Source organism: Eretmochelys imbricata, chromosome 1, assembly GCF_965152235.1.
Source record: "Eretmochelys imbricata isolate rEreImb1 chromosome 1, rEreImb1.hap1, whole genome shotgun sequence".
Lineage (NCBI taxonomy): Eukaryota > Metazoa > Chordata > Testudines > Cheloniidae > Eretmochelys > Eretmochelys imbricata.
Window position 1 is genome coordinate 152224811 of NC_135572.1, and position 20582 is coordinate 152245392.

A 20582-nucleotide genomic window follows, 5' to 3' on the forward strand; every position below is an offset into this window, starting at 1 on the left:
TTGTACAGTAACTGAAAAAGCAGAATGGGTGGTGCCTCATTGTGGGAATTTAACTGGCTTTTTTCCTATATATTAGTTAGGTCTTACCCAGTCAGTCTGGCTTTCAAACTATAATGTAATTGAAGGTGCTTGAGATGAGAAATATATCTCTAGAATCTAAAGACTTTCTTTGAATGCAAAGATCTTCTTTTGCTATGGAATAATCAAAAATATTTATGGGCCTGTGATGGGGCCAATTAACTCCCCAGGCTGCACCTGGAGGAGGAGCCAGGGAACATGGATTAATTAGACAAAGCTCAGCTGGATGGGAACAGGAAAGGACTGTATAAAGCTCAGAAGCTGAGAGCAGCAGGGGCTGCAGAGTAGTTGTCTGTAGTTATACACCCTGGGAGAAGGGAGGTGTGTTTGGAGCTACAGAGGTAGGTAGCCTACAGCTACTCTCTGAGACGAGGAAACTTGGGCTGGCAAACCAGAGAAGGGGGAGAGCCAGAGAGGTAGGAAAGGCTTAGGCGAAGAGCAGCAAGGCATGGGATAGTGCAGACCTTGCCTGCTGAAGAGAGGGCCGCTGAGCTAGAACCCCGAGTAGAGGGTGGGCCTGGGTTCCCCTACCAGCCACTGGAGAAGTGACACAGACCATGCAGTAGAGAGCAGAGTGCCTGGGACAGTTTTCCCCAATAGACTTTGATATCCGAGAAGGGGGAAACATGCATAGTTTTATATAAATAGGGGGCCAAGTCATGAAGAGGAAGCTGTAACTCATGGTGCAAGAGGGGCTGCAGGGTGAGAGAAGACGACAGAAGAGGGCACAAGCACCTGGAAGGAGTAAATCCCCAGAGCAGCCAGGAGGTGGTGCCTATCAGCAAGTAGACCCTGTGACAGGCCCTTTCCCTGCACTTAGTTATAAGGTACTTACATGGCACCCACATCACAGTATCTCAGAGCCCCACAATCTTTAAAGTATTATTTCAAAACACCCCTGTATGGTAGAAAAGCACTGGTGTTCCCCTTTTACAGTTGGGGAACAGAGAGACAAAGATGTCTACATGGGATGGAAAGCCAGGGTCTGAATCTACAGTGCACTAGCTTGCCACGCGGTAACAACATCCTGTGTGGACATGCTACAGTGCATTAAAAGTTCCGTAGGGATCTTTTACATTGGCAGACAGTCAGGATCTTCACAGTCTGTAGGAGGGGTCTTGTCATATAACTTATAAAAAGATCTGTGGTTTAAATTTTATATCCCTGGTCTCATGCCAGGTTCCTGAAGTATAGAGGCTGCAGCATACGCACAAGAAAGACACTCTTGGCTGCCTAACCGTGATAGAAAGCATGACAAGCATAGGGACAGCCATGATGGGCTGGACCTAAGTGAAACAAACATCACAGAAGCAACCAAAGGCCACAGAAGGTCTTGAAAGAGAAAACAGGGTATATAACTGTTTTAGCTGCCAATTTTGATGAGAGGAACCCATAATGGGAATAAGAATGGGGATGATGCTGGGCGGAGCATACTTGCTCAGATGAGGAAAAATTTAGTCAGCAATGAACCTGGAGCTGAGAGAAGAGTTGGCAATAATCATGACACATAAGAGCGTTAAATAAATGTGAAGAGATATCCATGTCAAAGCACATGTTAATTTTATCACTGATTATCCTAAGGATGTGAGTACAGCTCAGATAAATTTGTTAGTCTCTAAGGTGCCACAAGGACTCCTCATTGTTGTTTTTTTGAGTACTTGATGTTTCAGAGTAGTGTTTACATGGCATCACACACTCAGAACCCTTCAAGACTGAAAACTGAAGTGCTTCTGGATATGCAGTGTGTTTTCTTCTTTCTTTAGGCTCCTTGATAGAGAGTAAATGGGCTGACAGGAACACAATCCATTCATTTGTAGATGTAGCATTGAGGGAGGAATGCTTGACCCCAAAGCGCTCTCCAGGAAAAGCAGCTTCATTTGATCAGAATGGAAATAACTCTGCCTTTCAGGGGCTGTTTATGCCCCAGATATAGTAGGCACAAGTGTTTGCTGGTTTTTGACAGACATTTCAGATAAACATTTCTTCAAAAACCTGAATCATAATCCAAGATGAAGAATTTTCTAGAGTAGTAAGTCAACCCACCCCAACCACTCTACCTTTTTTTAAAATCAACAAAGCATTTTACAATTACTAATGTATAGGGCTCTACCAAATTCACAGTCCATTTTGGACAATTTCACGTCCAGGGTTTTTAAGATTAGTAAATTTCACGTTTTCAGATGTTTACATCTGAAATTTCATAGTGTTGTAACGGTGGGGATCCCAACCCAAAAGGCCATCAGGGTTGGAAGGTCACAAGACTATTGTAGGGAGATTGGGGAATTGCCACACTTACTTCTGCCCTGCTGCTGGCAGGGGTGCTGCCTTCAGAGCTGGGCAGCTAGAGAGGAAGGCTGCTGGCCCAGGGCCTAGCTCTAAAGCCAGCACCACCATCAGACACAGTACAAAAGTGAGGGTTGCAGGCTTGGGGTGCGGTTACATTATCTCCGGTTTTCCTGTGAGTCTCCCACCTGAATTGCGGGCTCACAGCCACAGCCTCCCCACGGGGTGGAGGGGGAGGGAGGAGGGTTAACAGCTCCAGCTACCAAGCTTCCTGAAGCCTGGGGAAATCCTGGAGGTGGGTCTGACCCATGCCAGAAGCAGCCCCTGCAGGGGAAGAGGAAGTCTTGTCCTTCCTCATCCCCAGACAGGACCAGCAGCTGGATCCCTACACAGGGTAGGAACTCCTGGCTGCATGCCAGATTTCACAGGGGAGATCACATTTCACGATCCATGACGCATTTTTCACAGCTGTGAATTTGGTAGGGCCCTACTAATGTGCAAAAAAATTAACTATATAATCTGTTGACGCATACACTACTTTTAATTAAAGCCCACATTATAAACAGACTCCTATTTTGCAAGCAGAGAGGGTAACATTTACATGTTTAAGTTCCCCCACTGTACTGAAGTCTGTTATCACCCCCATTTAATTCCATTAACAATTAGCTGTACTCCAAAACTTGAAGCAACTAAGGGTCCTTTAAACCACTGACCCTAAGGGTATGTCAATACAGCGCAAAAAAAAAAGTGTGTTTTTAGCTAAGTAGATTAATTCTTTTGCCATTTGTTAAAACATTTGGGGTATCTGAAGTAAAGAATTATTCTATTCAATCTCACCTTGTTTGAAATCTTCCTGTAATATTTGCAAAGATCATTTAAAAGCTTAGTACTATAAGATATTACATGTCTGCAATGTACCTTGTATACCTGGAGTAGCACATCAGTCCATACACGTTTGCTCATGGTCTCGAATACATTGTCATCCAAAACAAATAGACTCTTATTGTTAAAAATGTCAGAGTTCTTCATGTTAGCTTTTTGCAGCTCAGTCATCTGAACCTTAAGATAAAGGACAATGAGATTTATATTTTATCTGAAACTATGACATCTATAGGGTACGATAATCATAAGCAACAGCCACTACTGGCTTTTAAAAGTTTGTCAGGTAAACAACTGCTTTTTCTAATATAATTACATACTTAGTGGATAAAGAAAAAGCAGCCCATATAGTATATTAGAAATTTGCCAAAGTATATAATGCTGTTTGTCACAGAATCTTAGTCACAAAATTAATTTTAGCTGCCTGGGATGAGAACACTATGGAGTGAAAACTCACTGGAGAACTATAAGCAAAGCGTAATGATAAATGGCAACACACATCTAGTGTGCTTCCACAGTGATAAGTGTTAGGACCATTAAACATCTTTATTAAAGTTCTTAAAGGGGGAGTAAACAGCACAGATCATACTAAATTGATAGGAGTGGCAAATACCAGTGAGTAAAGGGAAGTAATACAAAGGTACCTGAAGGGATTAAAAACATGGATAGAAATGAACGTATGATTTAACCTGAAAAAAATAAAAACTAACAGATTTTGGAAAAATAATCACACATACAGATATAAAATGGGAAGGAGAAACCTGAAAAGCAGCAATGCTGACAGAGACTTAGAAGTATAGTTATTGCCTGTTTAATTTTGAATATAGCAGCAAAAAAAGTGACTACAAGTTTGGACTGAAAATGCCCAGGCATTACACCATAAATTGGGATGGATGGGTGTGTAAATGGGCTCTGCTTGCATGTTTTTTGTGTGGCTCTCCTTGGAATACCAAATTCATTCCTAGGCATCAGAAAGAGAATGAGTGATAACACTGGACCTAGTCTGGAAAAAAATTACAAAACTATTGGGGAATGAGAGAGTGATTTATGGGGAAAGAACAGAAACATGTAATATGTATATTATTTGGCTAAGATACAGAGATGCTAGTCTACTACAACATATTTGAAGCAAGGGTCACATTGGGGAAAAAAAACATGATGGTTCTCTTCCAAACTCTGCCTACAAAATAGGCTCCATCAATATATGGATCGCCAAAACAAGATACTGCTCCCAGTAGATTGTGCAGATGTTCAAAAATATTGTATTGTCACTTGGCTCCCTAGCCTACTTAAGCTTGACACCCCCTCAATGGGATTTAAATATGGCCATGAGCTCTGCTGGGTTCCTTGGATTTATTTCCTTTTGGACTGGGGTCGGGTGGGAGGAAGGAGACAGCTATATCCCATAATCTGGTATTTGAGGTGCTAAAATGAAACATCACTCTCAATAAATTGTGCAGATCTGTGATCTTTTTTCTCCTTTCTACATAATGGATCAAATAGCTAACAATGCTGACATTTAAGTCATCGTAATTGGATATCTGAGTAATCACCTCACTGAGATGAATGGGGTATGTCACACCTCTCAGGGCCATTGTTCCAAGCTCTCAGCAGATTCATCACTGCATCATTAAACTTTGTTCATATTTTTGAAATTTCCTTTGTAACAATAATATCTAGAGACTTATTGTTTTTAAATTAATGCTAAGATTGGGAGAGCAAGACAACGGTTTCAGAGAGGTGCCTGAATTGCATATGGTTATGTAGTGACTGTTTCTAAACCCTGCTTAGAAAGGTGTAAAGATGAAGTCAGGAAGCAAATTAGCTAGGGTGACACATGTAAATTTAACTAGGAGCAATGGAATAAAATTGAGAAAAAGAAAATTTAGACTAAATACTAGAAAACACTTCCTAACACAGATTTTTTTCGGCTGTTGAGGTTCTCAAAGGAAGTGGAAGAAGCATTGCTAGGGACATTTAAATCTTTCTTCTGCTCAGTAAATTTTCCTCACTTTGTTCTACTGCTCTTCCCTACCACACACAACTCAACTTTTGACTGTCAACCTCTACTGAAGTCTCCAGTTTTAAGGGTTTTCATGGCTATGTTCTTTACAAAAATATTAGGATGATGGCATCATGAGGTTGGCACAATTTTCCAGATCAATCAGGTCTTCCAACCCATGGATTGGCACGGGTTATATATGAAACTAAGGTGGCAAATTAAAACTTAATAAAAGGAAATACTTTTTCACACAATTGCAACAATTAGCCTGTGGAACTCATTGGAACACAGAGGTGAAGAGCTTAGGAGGATCCAAAAGGAGGTTAGATTAATTAACAAGAATATCCAGAATTATAACTGTAAATTTTGAAAAACATAAGTTTTGGAAGAGATATAAACCATTGTGTTTCATGTCTTAAGTTCACCTTTAATTATTGGGAACTAGAAGGAAACTTTTCCTAAGGGAAGATCATCATCCTATAACTGTCTTTGCATGGTTTCTTGCAAATTCCTCTCAAACACTGGGAACTGGTCACTATGAGTAACAGGATATTAGACTAGAAGGACCACTGGTCTGATCCAATATGAGAATTACTGTGTTCCTATTTTTTACGAAGGAGATGTTTAAAAAAATCTACTGTTAAATAGTTTTTAGAAAAACACATAGCTCCACTTCCTGTGTGTGTGGGGGGGACTGATTGCACCAAATACCAAACTACAGCTCTGATCCTACTAAGGCTTATGCACATGCTTAATTTTACACACTGCAAATAAACTCACTCATTTCAGTGGGACTGCTCACAGTGCAAAAAGTTAAGCACGTACATAAGTCTTTGCAGGATAAAGGAACACGTATGTAGGCTATTTTAGAACAATTACCTTCAATGCGATTTGCAATCCAATCCATTTCTTATACTCATCAGGTTCAAGCAGAAATTCAGGCATAACGTGTGGAAGGCATGCTCCTTGGCTTCTTAAATAATACAAAAATAAGTAGACAGGAAACATTTTTAAATACAGCCCCTAATTTCATATCCACCGTTTTGTACAGGCTATCTAACTGTAGGTGAAAACCAATAGCTACAATCAACTTAGGGCACAAACAACAGAATGCAGACAACTGACCAAGTATGCGACTGAACACACAAATCAGAGATTCAGATTTTGAACTATCATTTGCTACTACAATTGAGTGAGAGTACTAAATCAGAGGTGGGGTTGAGACCCAAAAAGCATTGCTAGATTTGAAAAAGCCTGTTTCTGGAAAAACAGCAAACAAGCCTTAGAAGTCTTTCTGTCAATAGGCTTTGCATAACAGTTTTTTAGTTCCTATGAAAGGAGGTTACATTTACAGATGTTCTTCAAAATGTGTAGTCCATATACATATTCCACAGTTGGCGAGTGCACACCCAGTGTGCACACGTCAGACAACTTTCTGGTCAGCAATATCCACTAGGGCAGTGTATGTGCATTCCGGTGAGAATATAAACAGTGGAGCATCCTTGTCACACCTTCACCACTATGGGAGCCTGTGATGTCAAGACTCAAAAAGTAGTGGGGATGAAGGGTGGGTTGTGGAATATGTATAAGGCCTACACATCTCAAAGACCATCAGTTACTGTAAAGGTAAGTAACCTCTATTTCTTCTCCCAGTACTACTCTGCACACATATTCCAAAAAGTTGCAAAAAGAAAAGGAGTACTTGTGGCACCTTAGAGACTAACCAATTTATTTGAGCATGAGCTTTCATGAGCTACAGCTCACTTCTTCGGATGCATACTGTGGAAACTGCAGCAGACTTTAAGGTGCCACAAGTATTCCTTTTCTTTTTGCGAATACAGACTAACATGGCTGTTACTCTGAAACATTCCAAAGTTGGTGACTCCCGAGCCCTAACTGGAGGTGGATATGAGGAGTGTCTGAGTACAGACTGCAGCATAGACCTTCCAAATCTAGCATCATCCCTGGTTGCTTACACCAATGCATAGTGCTTCATAAACATCTGTATGAACGACCAAATTCCTGCGCTGCAAATGTCCTGGATAAGCAGTTTTGCTAGCAAGGCTACTGGTGTAAATTGAGCCCTGGTGGAGTGGGTCATCAGCCTGCATGACACCTGCCTCCCCTAGCCAATAGCAAGTCTTGACCTATTGGACAATCCAGTTCTATAGCATTTGTGTAGACACAGCCTACCCTACGATTGTCTCTGTGTAAGATAGGAACAGCCCGGTAGACTTCCTTAAGGATTTCATCCTGTCAAAGCAGAACAATCTAGCTCTGCACATCTCCAACATGTTCAACTTTTGCTTCACTCTCCCAGCATGAGACATTAAGAAGAATACAGGTATGTAGATGACCTCAATGACATGGAATTCGGACACCATCTTAGAAAGAAATCTGGCAGGTGTCCTCATGGATACACTGTCCTTATAGATGACTGTATAGGGTGGCTCTGCCTTTAATACTTACAGCTCCCCAATTCTCCTGGTCAATGTGAATGACAAGAGACAGGACAGGGAGCATATAGCCACATGCTCAAAGGGAGTCTCCATCAGTTTTGAGAGGACCAAGTTAAGGTCTCATGATAGGGCTGGATCCCTGACTGGCAGACAGAGTCTCAAGAGGACTTGCAGGAACCTCTTTGCCATAGGTGTGAGAAAATTGAAGATGGTCTAGTTGGTGGATGGACAGCTGAAAAAGCCACCATATGAACCCATAATGAGCCCAACGAAAGAGCGGAGTGCTTCAGTTGCAACAAGTAATCAAAAATCTCTTGGTCCCCAGAATTCATGGGGGACAGGTGGTGTTGTCATGCTCAATTTGCAAACCTTGTCCATTCAGAGAGAGAGTTATATCTACTGGAATCTTCCCTACTACTAAAGGGCACCTTCTGGAGGTCTCACAAACAGAATCTCTCCACCAGTGTTAACAAGGGAGCATCCACACCATCCGGTGGACTGAACTCATGCTCAGATGCAAGGTCAAGCCCCTGGTTCCAAGCCAGGCGTTCAGTAACAAGGGATAAAGTGATCAGCTGCACTATAGAGAGGGCATGCAGGTTCCTGAACCACATCTGTCTTGACCAGAGTGGGGCTACGAAGATTACTCTGGCCTTCTCCCACCAAACTTCCAAAATACCTCAGGGAAGAGCAGGACGGGAGGGAATACATACAATAGTTCCTCTGTCCGTGGGAGGAGAAAGGCAGCAGAAAGAGATGCTAGACTGCACCACCTTCCCTGAGCAGAAGTGGTGACCTTTGTTGTTCTCCACTGTCATGAAAAGGTCCATGTGCTGGGCTCTCCCGTTGTTGGAAGATATCACTGAAGGCCCTCTGGTACATCAACCACTCGTGATTGTTACAGAAGTACCTGCTGAAGCCAGCTGCTGTCATGTCATCCATCCTGAGGAGATGGACCATTGACAGTGCAATTCCATGACCTATGGCGAAGTCCCATATTAGGATGGTCTCCTGACATAGTGCCAGCACCTGTCCCTCACCACCTCGCCTATATAGACAGAAGACTGCCACCATATTACCCATGATCAAGATTGTCTGGTAGGAAGGCCACACATATCTTGTATACAGCTCTGAACTCTAGAACACTAACATGCAAGATACTCTCTGTAAGAGACTATATGCCTTGTGCTATGAGATTGCCCATGTGAGTCCCCCACCTGAATGTGGTCCTTCAGGGCAAACTGGGACTGTACAGAACCCATTTGTGTATGTTGCCTGGGTCCTTCTACCAGTCCAGCAACTGGAGGACTGCTGGAGGGAGACATACCACCTTGCACAGGTAGTGTCTTCTTGGACGGTATAACCAAGCCTGAAGCCACTGGAACTGGAGCCTCATATGTGGAGTGATGAACGTATAATCTGACACAAGACCCAGTAGCATGAGGCAGGATCCTACTTGTGTTTCAGGGTAGGACTGCAGGTGGGAGCAGAGATTGTGCAACTAGAACTTGTCAAGTGGTAGGTAGGCTTTCGTTGCCTCTACTTTGAACATGACCCTGGCAACTCTATCTTCTACATGGGGGCTAACATGGATTTCTTCTCATTTGCTAGCAGGCCCAGGCATGCAAACAGCTTGGGAAAGATCCTAATGTTGGTTTGGACCTGAGGTTCCAAACAACTCATAACCAGTCAAGTTCAGGAACACCTGGATGCCCATCCTCCTGATTAAAGCAGACCACTGCGTGGAACCCAAAGGGAAAACCCAGTATAGGTAGTGATTGTTGCCCAACACGAACCTTAGGGAGTGCTTGTACACCAGGTGTATCCCAATGTGAAAGTATGCATCTTGGAAGTCGAGGGAAGCACACCAATCTTTCTGATCTAGGGAGGGAATAACTGAAGTCCAATATCAGCTGATGCCCCTGTCTTCTTGGGGATGAGAAAGTACTTTGAAAAGAATCCCCTTCCACTCTGCGGATGGAGAACCTCCTCTATCGCACCCAGAAAAGGATTAATTGAATCCCCTGTCGAAATAGCTCTCATGGGAGGGGTCCCTGAAGATGGACTGAAAAGGAAGGTGTATGGGAGGGAGGGGAAGGAAGAGGGACTCTGGACTACCTCCAATACTTAGCAGTCTGAGATAATGCTGGATTAGCGTGTTAGAGAAGAGACAGATAATTGCCAAAGGGAGGGGAAGGCAAAGATTGTGGAACACATTGTTCTTGGGCTCCAAGTAAAATTTGCTGCCTGCCCAATTCCTAAACAGTATGGTACAACTGAGAATTTCTACAGCCCCAGCACTCAGGCAGCTTATGTTGGTAGGGCACCTGTAGCTAATAAGGTTAGGACCTAAAGTGCCTCCTCCTAGATGCTGGATATAGACACCCAGAGATCTGAGGGTAGACCTAGCTACATTGAGGGATCTCATTGCCTCATCCTTCTTGTCATGGAACAGTGAGCAGACCATGAACAGCAGATCCTCTATAGTTGTGTAATTCCTTAGATACACATGCCAAGGCCAGCTACAAGAAACAGCACATCCTGATCTCTGCCGCCATTACCTTGTGTTTGCTGCATCCAAGGCCACCTGCAACACAGTTCTGGCCACCAAACATCCCTCAGCCAGGACAGTCTGGAAATCAACCCTCTATTCTTACAGCAACTTGTCAATAAGCCATTGTAAGGCTCACCAGTTGATGTGGCCATATTTTGCCAGGACAGCCTGGTAGTTCAAGATCCTCTTTTAGAGGCTCAAGATGGAGTAAGATTTCTGACCCGTCAGGGAGAGGATCTTCACTTCCTTATCCTTGGACATTGAATTCTGGTGTCTTTGGACGGTTCTTTCATTGGCCACTATTACTATGAGGGACCTTGGTATCAGGTATTAATAGAACTTTTCATATCCAGTAACCAGGACCTAATACCATCCCTCCGCTCACTTTGATGCTGGCATTTGCCATAAGGCTTTTGCAGGCTCGAACAGTCCTTTATTGATTGTGTTGATAATTAAGAATTAATTACCAATAATTTCTTAATAATCAATAGCCAATAATCAACAAGAATTTTAATTGCTATTATATATTTAATGAGTTATGGCCTCTTGATTTGCTCTTTTGTTTAATACCACCAGACCCCCAACAACTCAGGGTTGATTGCATATATTAAATCAAACAAACAGCACATACACAGAGGCCTAAAAATACCAACAGCTGTGAAAGACCTTCCCTGTAGTTTCTGACAGCCTGTGTGCATTCTGCTAATGGTCTCACTTCCCCTATGATTTAGGGGCAACTATACCCTTGGTGCCCTTATGGTGTCTCATTCTGGCCCTTATCTATTTCCTCTCCCTGGTATATATTTCTCCTCATCTTAAGTTATTTCCAAGGCTCCTTGTTCCATTGCAACTTTCCAACTCTCTAAATACCTGGTTAGTCAGTAATTTATGCCCTTTTGGGAATAATTTCATCAGTTATACATTTTGCAGTTAGTGCACTGTAAAAATATATCTTACAAACAGCCTTCCAAATAGTTTAATGGCACCGTAAAATTGCATTCTTCATTAGATCTATTTAAGCTTAAATGCTCCCAGGCCAAACTTGAAATCTTTCTTGGCTTATCTTAAGTGTCAATAATTTGGAATGCTATACATTCCAGGACTGACAAATGTAAGAGGAGGAGTTTGTGTGACACATCCTGGGCCTACTCAGTGTGTATTTTCAAGACTGCCATCTCCTGTCTCATGAGATCTTGGAGTATCTTGTAGTCCTTGGAAGTAGTGGCCGACTGACCTGTTGCCAGGGCACCATCAAGGGATGGTGAGGTTGTGGTGGCTGGTACCCTCCTGCCTTTCACCATGAATCTGCTGCACTGGCCCTGGTTCTGGGGGCACAGCAAGGACAGATCCAATCTCAGGTGCAACAGTGACAGTCTGTGCCTTAAGCGTGCTGAGGAGGCCACCTCAGGTTAATACTGAAGTCCCCAAGAGGCCCACATGCCATAGTCTTAAGGTGCAGGGGCCCAAACTCTCTGAAACCACTGATACATGTGCTGGGCCAGGTTGATACCCCACTCTACCCTCAGCCACATGTATACACCTCATCCCCCTCGTCAAGATCAAAACTGCCAAGTCACGGGACCAAGGTAGGGGTGGCTGTTGGCTTTCCCAGGAGTTGGAAGACGAAAAAAAAAGTTATCTGGGAACGGTGGTGCCCACCCCTTGGGTGAAAGGGGAACCTGACAGGGTGGCAGCAACATTGATGTCACCAGGTCCAGGAATCTGGACAGCTCAGGGCAAATGCAGCTCCAATAGCTAGGGGGCATCCACCATAGAGATACAGACCATGATCTGGGGTGACAGAGCCTGTGTGAGTAGGTGTGACAGTAAACGTGCAAGTATTGGCGCTGAAGATCCCAGGATGGTGAGTACCAGAGTCAGTCTTCTACCAGGTCCTGTAGCAGCTGGTGATCATTCCAACTGCCTTGGTACCAAAGAGGTGAACACAGACATGACAACTTCAGGTAAGGCCTCTATCACAGCTGGGTCCACTCAGTTGGTACCAGCTCCAGTGCTCAAGGAACATTTCCTAAGTTTTGAAGCACCCTTAATGTCCAGCAGCCTGGTAGTCTTATTCAGCCTCAGAGTGAGGACAGGAGAGGGCAGTCACCACCTCTTCTTCTTGGAAGACTTCCACTCTGAGTCCAACCTATCCCTATGCTTTCCTTGACAGAGACGCCACGGGCTTGAGCAATTCCTCAGCCAGTTTCAAAGTCAATGCAGGGGCAGATTTTGACAACCGCTGGGCACCTGGAACCCAGGGTCAGACTCTGGCTCCAGTCGACTGCTCCATTAGGAAAGCCCACAGGCAAGTCTCCCTCCTGGGTTCACTTCAAAGAGGACCTGCAGATTTCACAGCACTCTGGGGCTTTCCCCTCATCAAGGCAGAACAGATGGCTCATGTGTCCATTGTTCACAGTCAGATGTGCCATGCTTAGCCATGGCAGCCCGCACCACTAGTGACCACTGGGGAAGAGAGCCACTTCTCCCCACAATGTCCCCTAAAGCTGCCCTACTTTAACTAAACCAACCCTGCTAACTAATTACAAATGCTTAAGTGGAGGTTAATCCAAAGAGAGTTGCTCTGACACATACCACAGGTGGTAAAGAAGGAACTGGGGTATGACAATGCAGCTCCACCCTTTAAACCCTCATTAGTATGCACAAGGATTCAGTGGATGTAATCCTAGTGTATACTGCTGACTACAAAATTCTCTGATGTGTGGATATGCACTTACATGTTCCACAGTTGGCATACAGATTAGCACTCAAAGAACTAAACTTGCTGCAACTTGTTGACTAGTACAAAAATTTCCTATTTAATTTCAATACAAAAGATGCAAATTGAAATGAGAGAAAGAAAGAGTCGTGAACATAAAAAATATGCTTTTAAATCAGATAGTTACAATTTCAACAGATACAGAACCACCATATTAGCAGAAAAATGCACCTTATCCCATTGTTTGACATGAGATTTAAGGGAGGGGAAAAAGGAAAAGAAAGTGGAGGGGGACTGAAAGCATAATCACAGATGTTGAAGTATATAGTGGAGGGGACAAGGACAGCAGTAATTATCATCAAAAAGTTGTAGCTATGTTTAAGTAGTGATCTTTAATTGGGCTTCCTGAAGTAAGAATGCCTTGCAGCATCTCCCAACATTTGGAGGTCTAGATTGTTTCAACTTGATAGTAGTCAGTTTGCAAGTTTACAAAACTCGCTGTTTAGCCTGCATGAAAACATTTTGGTTAAAGAAGAACTTCCAAAACAAACCAGAAATCCCAAAAGGGAGGCAGGTGGCTTGTGCAGAACCGAGCTTCCTATGCACCTCCTCTCCAGCTACTCAAGCTCTAGCCTTGCCACAGGATGATTCTCCTATATAAGGCAAAGGCTGTGAACACATTTTGAGACGCATTATGTGATTTTGCTTGGTAAGCAAAAAACTGTAAAAAGGGTGATAATGTGTTTTTGTGCTTCTGCAACATGAGATATTCCATTCAGCTAGGTGATATTTTCTTGCCAAGACTAAATAGATAATAGTAGTGAGGGAGGCAACCAGCTGCATCTTCTTCTCTCAAACCAATGTTATCTGGGCTCTGGCAATCACCCGTATTGTCTGTTTCCTAGTGAAGACAAGTTTCCAGCAACAAAATGCCAAACAGATGAAACACTTTGTTTTGTAAACCCAAATGGGAGAAATGGGTGGTGGGCCTATCCAAGTGGCAGACTGAGTTCTCTGGGTGGTATGATTACCTAACAATAGGTAGATTAAGAATTAAAGGAAGGTAATGTAATTAATGCAAATCAACATAGGTTTATGGAAAATAGATCCTGTCTAACTTTATTTTTGTTTAAATAAGATTACAACTTTGGTTGATAAAGGGAATAGCAATAATATACTTAGGCTTTTCTAAAGCGCTTGACCTAGTACAACACAACATTTTGATTAAAAAACTAAAACTATATAAAATCAACATGCAACATACTAAATGCATTAGAAACTGGCTAACTAATAAGTCTCAAAACGTAATTTTAAATGGGGAATGGTAATCAAGAGGATGTGTTTCCAGTGGGTTCCCACAGGGATTGGTTCCTAGCCCTACACTAGTTAAAATTTTTATCAATAACCGGGAAGAAAACATAAAATCATCACTGATAAAGTTTGCAGATGACAAAAAACTGAGCAAGTGGTAAATAATGAAGACAACAGGTCACTGATTTAGAATGCTCTAAATTGCTTGGTTAACTGAGCCCAAGTAAACAGAATGTGTTTTAATATGGCTAAATATAAATGTATACATCTAGGAATAAAAACACAGGCCATACTTACAGGATGGAGGATTCTATCCTACAAAGTAGTGACTGAAAAAGAGTTGAGGGTCATGGGGGATAATTAGCTGAACATGAGCTCCGCGTGTGATACTATGGTCAAAAGGACTAGTGGGATCCCTGGATGCATAAACAAGACAATTTCAAATAGGAGGAGGGAGGTTATTTTACCTCTCTCTATTCGGCACTGGCATGACACATGCTGGAATACTGTGTCCAGTTCTAGTGTCCACAATTCAAGAAGGATGTTGATAAACTGAAAAAAGTTCAGAGAAGAGCCAGGAGAATAATTAAAGGATTTTAAAATATGCTGTACAGTGATAGATTAAGCTCATCTAGTCTATTTAGCTTAACAAAGAGAAGGTTAAGGGGTGACTTGAATGCAATCCATAAGAACCTACATAGAGAACAAATATTAAATAATGGGCTCTTCAATCTAGCAGAGAAGAGTATAACACAATCCAATGGCTGGAAGTTGAAGCTAGACAAATTCAGACCGGAAACAAGGTGTAAATGTTTAATGGTGAGAGTAATTAACCATTGCAATAATTTACCAAGGATCATGGAGGATTCTCCAGCACTGGCAATTTTAAAATCAAGATTGGATGGTTTTCTAAAAGATATGCTCTAGGAATTAGTTTGGGAATTCTATGGCCTGTGTTATACCGGGGGTCAGACTAGAGGATCACAATGGTCCCTTTAGGCCTTTGAATCTATCACACTAGTGACTGCAGGGTAACTATTTCTCTGTTTTTCCCTCCCCTCTCTGTGTTAGCTTTCTGGCAGCTTTGCACTTGCATTGTAAAACTGGATTCTTCTAAACAAGCTGAGGCCAAATCCTAACAATACTGACATTATACCAGTTGAGAATGGGAAGAAGTATAAAGAGAAGAACATTGGCTTAGTTCTCCTGAACTTAGTTGAGGAGTCACTTCAGAGTACTACTGTACAGTTCAGAATCTTGGTATAACATTAGAAGACTAAATATCAGCAGGATCAGAGACGGTTTTTACGGCCTGTGATGAAATTTTCCAGCAGGGGAAAAAAAACCCAATTAGAGACATGATCACACCTGTGCTATAACTCATGGATTACCTCCTGGCCAGAGAGGTCTGAGCTACATGATGGTCCATTAGATACCCCGGCCTTACAAGCAGGCTGAGGGAGCAACTGCAGAGAAGGCAAGACTCTCCTGCAGGGGAAAGCCCAGAAGTTTAGGGCTTTCTGTGGCTTGAGAGCAGAGTCACAGGAGTACATCTAACTCCTGTGGTGGACTCCTGGAACAAGAGTCCAGTATTCCAGAAGAGGAACAGGGAAAAGAAGGGACCCATAGGGAACAAGGTGTGTCCTATACCAGATTGGAATTTTTTACAATTCAGTATAACAGTGAGATAAATGTTACTGTAGAAGCAGATTTTTTTCCATGCTACTGATCCCAAGAATATTGACACTTTTACAAGGAAGCCACATCTCACCTCAGAAATTCCAGTTTTACATTATCAGCCTAGTGCTCAAGGATACTTCAGTTTGTCCACAGTGAAGCGTTTCTCATTTTGGTTTCCAAACTGCTTTGCTTAAAAACAAAACCCCACACTTTTCCTTTTAAAAGGAAGAATTGTTTAAAGTCCTTTCCTTCCATCTAAAACAGAAGGCTATCACATTTGGAATTGAACAGCTTTATCAAAACTTCTAATCAGGGTAACTTTATAATCTAGTTTTATGGCTGATTCAAGGTTTTTATATATATATATATATATATATATATATACACACACACACACACACACACACACACACACACACACACACAGAGTGGCCAATTGCCAGCACTACTATGATGGGTCTCGTGCTTTCTCTTCTTGGTGGGGGGGAGTTCAGGGCACCGTTTCTTGCCCCTGAACTGGGGTATTAACTGCCCCATTAGTGTCCTAGAGGAGGGGAGTGTAGTGGGAGGGACCGAGGCCCGCCCTCTACTCCAGGTCCCAGCCCAGGGGCCCTAGGGATAACAGTAAACCACTAGAACTAGCGGTTCCTTCCCCTGGGCTACTTCCCTCTCCTGCCCTTCAGCTTGTGAGGCTTCCTGCACAAATCAGGTGCCCCCTTACCTAGCGTCTTGGTCTTCTTAGCCCACCACAGCACTTCTCCAAATTCTCCTCCGCTTCCCTCCAAACTGCTCTCTGCTCCAACACCAATCCACTCAGCTTCAACTCCTCCTCTTGTCTGATTGAAGCAGGGAGTTTTTATCATGTGACTGGCTTCAGGTGCTTTAATTAATGTATAGCAAACTTTCTTCCCTCTACAGGGAATAAGGCTCCCTTCTAACACTCTCCTGCTGCCCTCTGGCCATGCTGTATCACAAAATATTATATATATATATTTTGTGATATATAGAGGGAAGAAAGTTTGCTATAAATTAATTAAAGCACCTGAAGCTACACACACACACACCCACCCCTTGGGGCAATGAGCCAATTCTATTAATTTATATTGGGCAATTTCTATGTGAGAGGAACTTCCATTTCAACCAATATGGCCTAAAAATCCTATGTTTGATCCTAAGAGTAGTATGTATAAATCTGGGCAGGTTGCCTTCAGTGCAAGAATTGTTCTTTAACTTGAAGCATCGAAACACAAACCATCCATGTCAGTGTCAGAGCCAGAAGAATCCAAGCCCAAAATAATGCTGTAATTATCACAAGAATCGATAGTATTAAAATTTAATGATGTTACTGTCTGCCAACAGTTACAGTACTGGAAATCTCACTTACGGGTGCAGGCCTGGATACTTTGCAACCACTTAGACAACTGTGCAGCTTAGCTCTCATCAGCTCTCATGAGCCAAGAGATTAAGAAGACAGGAAAGGTAAGTAAATATAGTAGCTCTATGCTAACAAACAGCTGATTGCTGGTTTTAAAAAAAATCTGTGCTTTAGCTCAAAGGCTAGAATATAAAGAAGCATTACTGGGAAGAGGATGAAAAACTCTAAGTCTAGTTTACTAAAGCTTCCTGACTCCTTGTTCAGAGAGATTTTCACAGGGTTTTTCATTTTAAATTCCTTTCAGTGTGTTTCAACATCTCTAATATTGTGAATAGTAATCAGCTGAGGTTATCTTATTATGTAACCTGCTTCTCATTGCAAAGTAAAGCACTATACATTTTCATTAATGTGCTGTATAACTTTAATTCACTTTATAGGAGTAAATTGATAGGTCTTAGTTTAGGATCAGGGATGAACTTGCCTATTTTTCTTGCAGCAGAGTTATTTTCTGTTAACAATCAAGAGGAAACACAAAGCATTCATAGAATGTTTTGCATTCATTGTGTCCAAACTCTACATAGTGGTATATGCGTCTCAGATCATCCTGACGTCAAAATTTGATACGACCTCAAATTCTCTTAACAAAAATGTTTTAATCTAAGGCATCAAACAACAACATAATGAAGTAGTAGCACTGGTTCTGCGATTCATGAGATTGAGAGTCAAGTTATCCATAAAGTCGCAGGATCTGTGCTCTCTCGAATATAAGAAGAAAGCTTCATAAAGTTCCTCTCTTCAAGTTCTCAGTCCTCTTTCCATTGATTTTTCAATTGGGTGATATGATGTGGCCTGCATCCTAGGAGAAATAACCTGACAATGTTCTAAAGATGGATCAGGTTTTTTAAAAATGACAGATATCACCGTCATGTCAGAAACAAAATTAGTTCCTCATCTTTAGAGTGGTTATTTAACATTTCATAACATGCCATCACCAAGCTTCAGAGATTACATCACTACCAAGTTCATTGTAATTTATCATAAATATCACACTTTTAATCACATGAACCAAAAAACAGTGTAAAAATACAACTAAGAAAAAGCATATTATTCCTTGGGAAAGGTATTTAAACTACTTAAACACAACCAGGGAAACATAAGCAAAAAAACAAAACAAAAACCCTTATCTTACTTGAGGAAAGTAAGCATTGTAGAATGCTGCCAGTGGAGCTGGACTACTCGTTCAATAGGATCAGAGGGCAACGACTGGCTCGAAGTAATTCCAGGTAGCAACTGTCCGCTCAGATGGAGTAGCATGTCATAAACAGTCTTCGTATCTTTGCCAAGGTTTTGTTTAAAAACTTTATCAGATGAAGTCATCTGGATTTTACACACATCACTAAATGCGGGGGGGAGAGGGGGGAGAGAAAAACTTCTCTTTATTGTTTTAAATGTATTAAAACAGACGAGTTAAAAATAACTATTGTACCATTAACTGTGGTGAATTAATTAATAAACTATTATGGAAAGGTCTGAGGAATGGATTGTGAAAAATACAGTACTTCTTGATTTCTGTACAGATGTTATGACAACGTAAGATTTTTGATTTGGTTAGACTATTTAATAAAACTGAGTCTGTGCTAGTCACCATTACCATTCAAGTACAATTCAAATACAATTTCATTTTCACCCTGTATAAAAACCTACACATTTGGGAACCAACCAAATGAGAGAATGCCTTTTTCTTTCAGTACTATCAAACAGCTAGGACTAACTCAGGTAATTCATATAACTGCTGATAGACATCAGGTTCAAGGGACTGGTGACAAGACACTACATACTGGAATTTGCTTCCCCTGTTGCTCATCAATCGATTTGTTGACCTTGTGGGCAGGAGGAAAGGCACAAAACTATTCATTTACATGGCTTTGCCTTGAGATAGTGGTGACTGTCAGAAACTGGGTTCATTTTGGGATCAGACTCAATTTCAGCTGTAATAAGCACTGTATATGGTTTTAATGTTGTACTTGCTCTCAGAGCCTCTTGTTTGGGAACATTTTATAAATGGAAAAAACAAAAAACAGACCTTTATGTTTTACAATGTATAAAAAGTTTGACTAATTAAAAATATCTTTGGATTTCTCCATTTAATTAGTCAGTTGCATATTAAAAGTAACTTGGTCATAAACATGGGTCATCCAAGAATGTTTCTAGTGATGGAACACACATTGGTATGATGCAGCATTTTCCTAGGAAACATCTAAGAAAAAAATTACAATTACCGTCTTAGTGAGTGGGGAATAGAAATAGGATTAGGTCCCTTAGACCAACCAAAGAGAGTGAACCAGTTCTGAACCGCAGTTATCACTTTCTGAAAGAAGATGTATTCCTCTCGGTCTTCGTCAGGAAAAAGCGATAGTTGAAATTTATTCTCTCTCTCCTGACTTTGGCTGTCAGCTTCATCCTTCACCCTTTCATTTTCAAGCATATTTTCCAACTCTGAATAATACAAAAAGTATTCCAAATTTCCTTATCCATTTTCCAGTAAAAAAACAGCACTTTTTAAAACACTAATCTTATTGAGACAGCAAAGAAATAAAATACAGGGATCATATGAACGGTTACTTATATTAATTATTCCTGACAAGTGACAAGATATAAATTTTGGAAACAGCAAACCTTGCATTTCTGGGTCCTATTTTTATTTAGAAAAGGAGAAATAGTTATTACACAATCAGAAAAAGATAAATACAGATCATTCAAACTTGGCATATGAAATCCTGGGCAGTAATCCTGCCAAGATATTATTAGAAGTGGTTCCAATAAGGATTGATTACAAACCTTGTTCAGGCAAGTTCCATACCCCAGTGATATAGAAATGCACAACTGGCTAAGTTACCTTTGTCCAAATTATCAGGTACTGTATAAGCCTCTGATATTGGAAGAGGCTTGTTGGTACTATCAGTTTATTGTGTATTATCATTGCCCCCACCTCCCAAAAAAACCTGATATGGTTGAATACTATATTGCATATTATCACTATATGCCTAAACTATAACAAATTAGGAAATACAAAGTTAAGGATTAGAAGTTTGTCAAATCAAGCACTCTGATGTTAGAAAATGCATTGCTCATGCAACCTTAATTTGGCCCCCTTGTGCATATGTATTGCGATACAGCCTTCAACTTACATGCAGAAGTGATTACCTGTGAAACATCTGGAGCAAGTGACTTGCTCAGCATCA

General features: G+C 41.5%; 1 protein-coding gene across 1 annotated transcript in view; it reads right to left on the minus strand.

Annotated features, from left to right (window-relative positions):
* CFAP47 (cilia and flagella associated protein 47) overlaps nt 1-20582 on the minus strand; it is a 627152-nt gene that overhangs the window by 478935 nt on the left and 127635 nt on the right. The window contains exons 29-32 of the mRNA XM_077807214.1: nt 19620-19836; nt 18530-18736; nt 6122-6215; nt 3280-3420 (exon numbers count right to left, since the gene is read on the minus strand). Of these exons, the coding sequence (XP_077663340.1) occupies nt 3280-3420; nt 6122-6215; nt 18530-18736; nt 19620-19836 (659 nt within the window). The remainder of the gene's footprint in view (nt 1-3279; nt 3421-6121; nt 6216-18529; nt 18737-19619; nt 19837-20582) is intronic.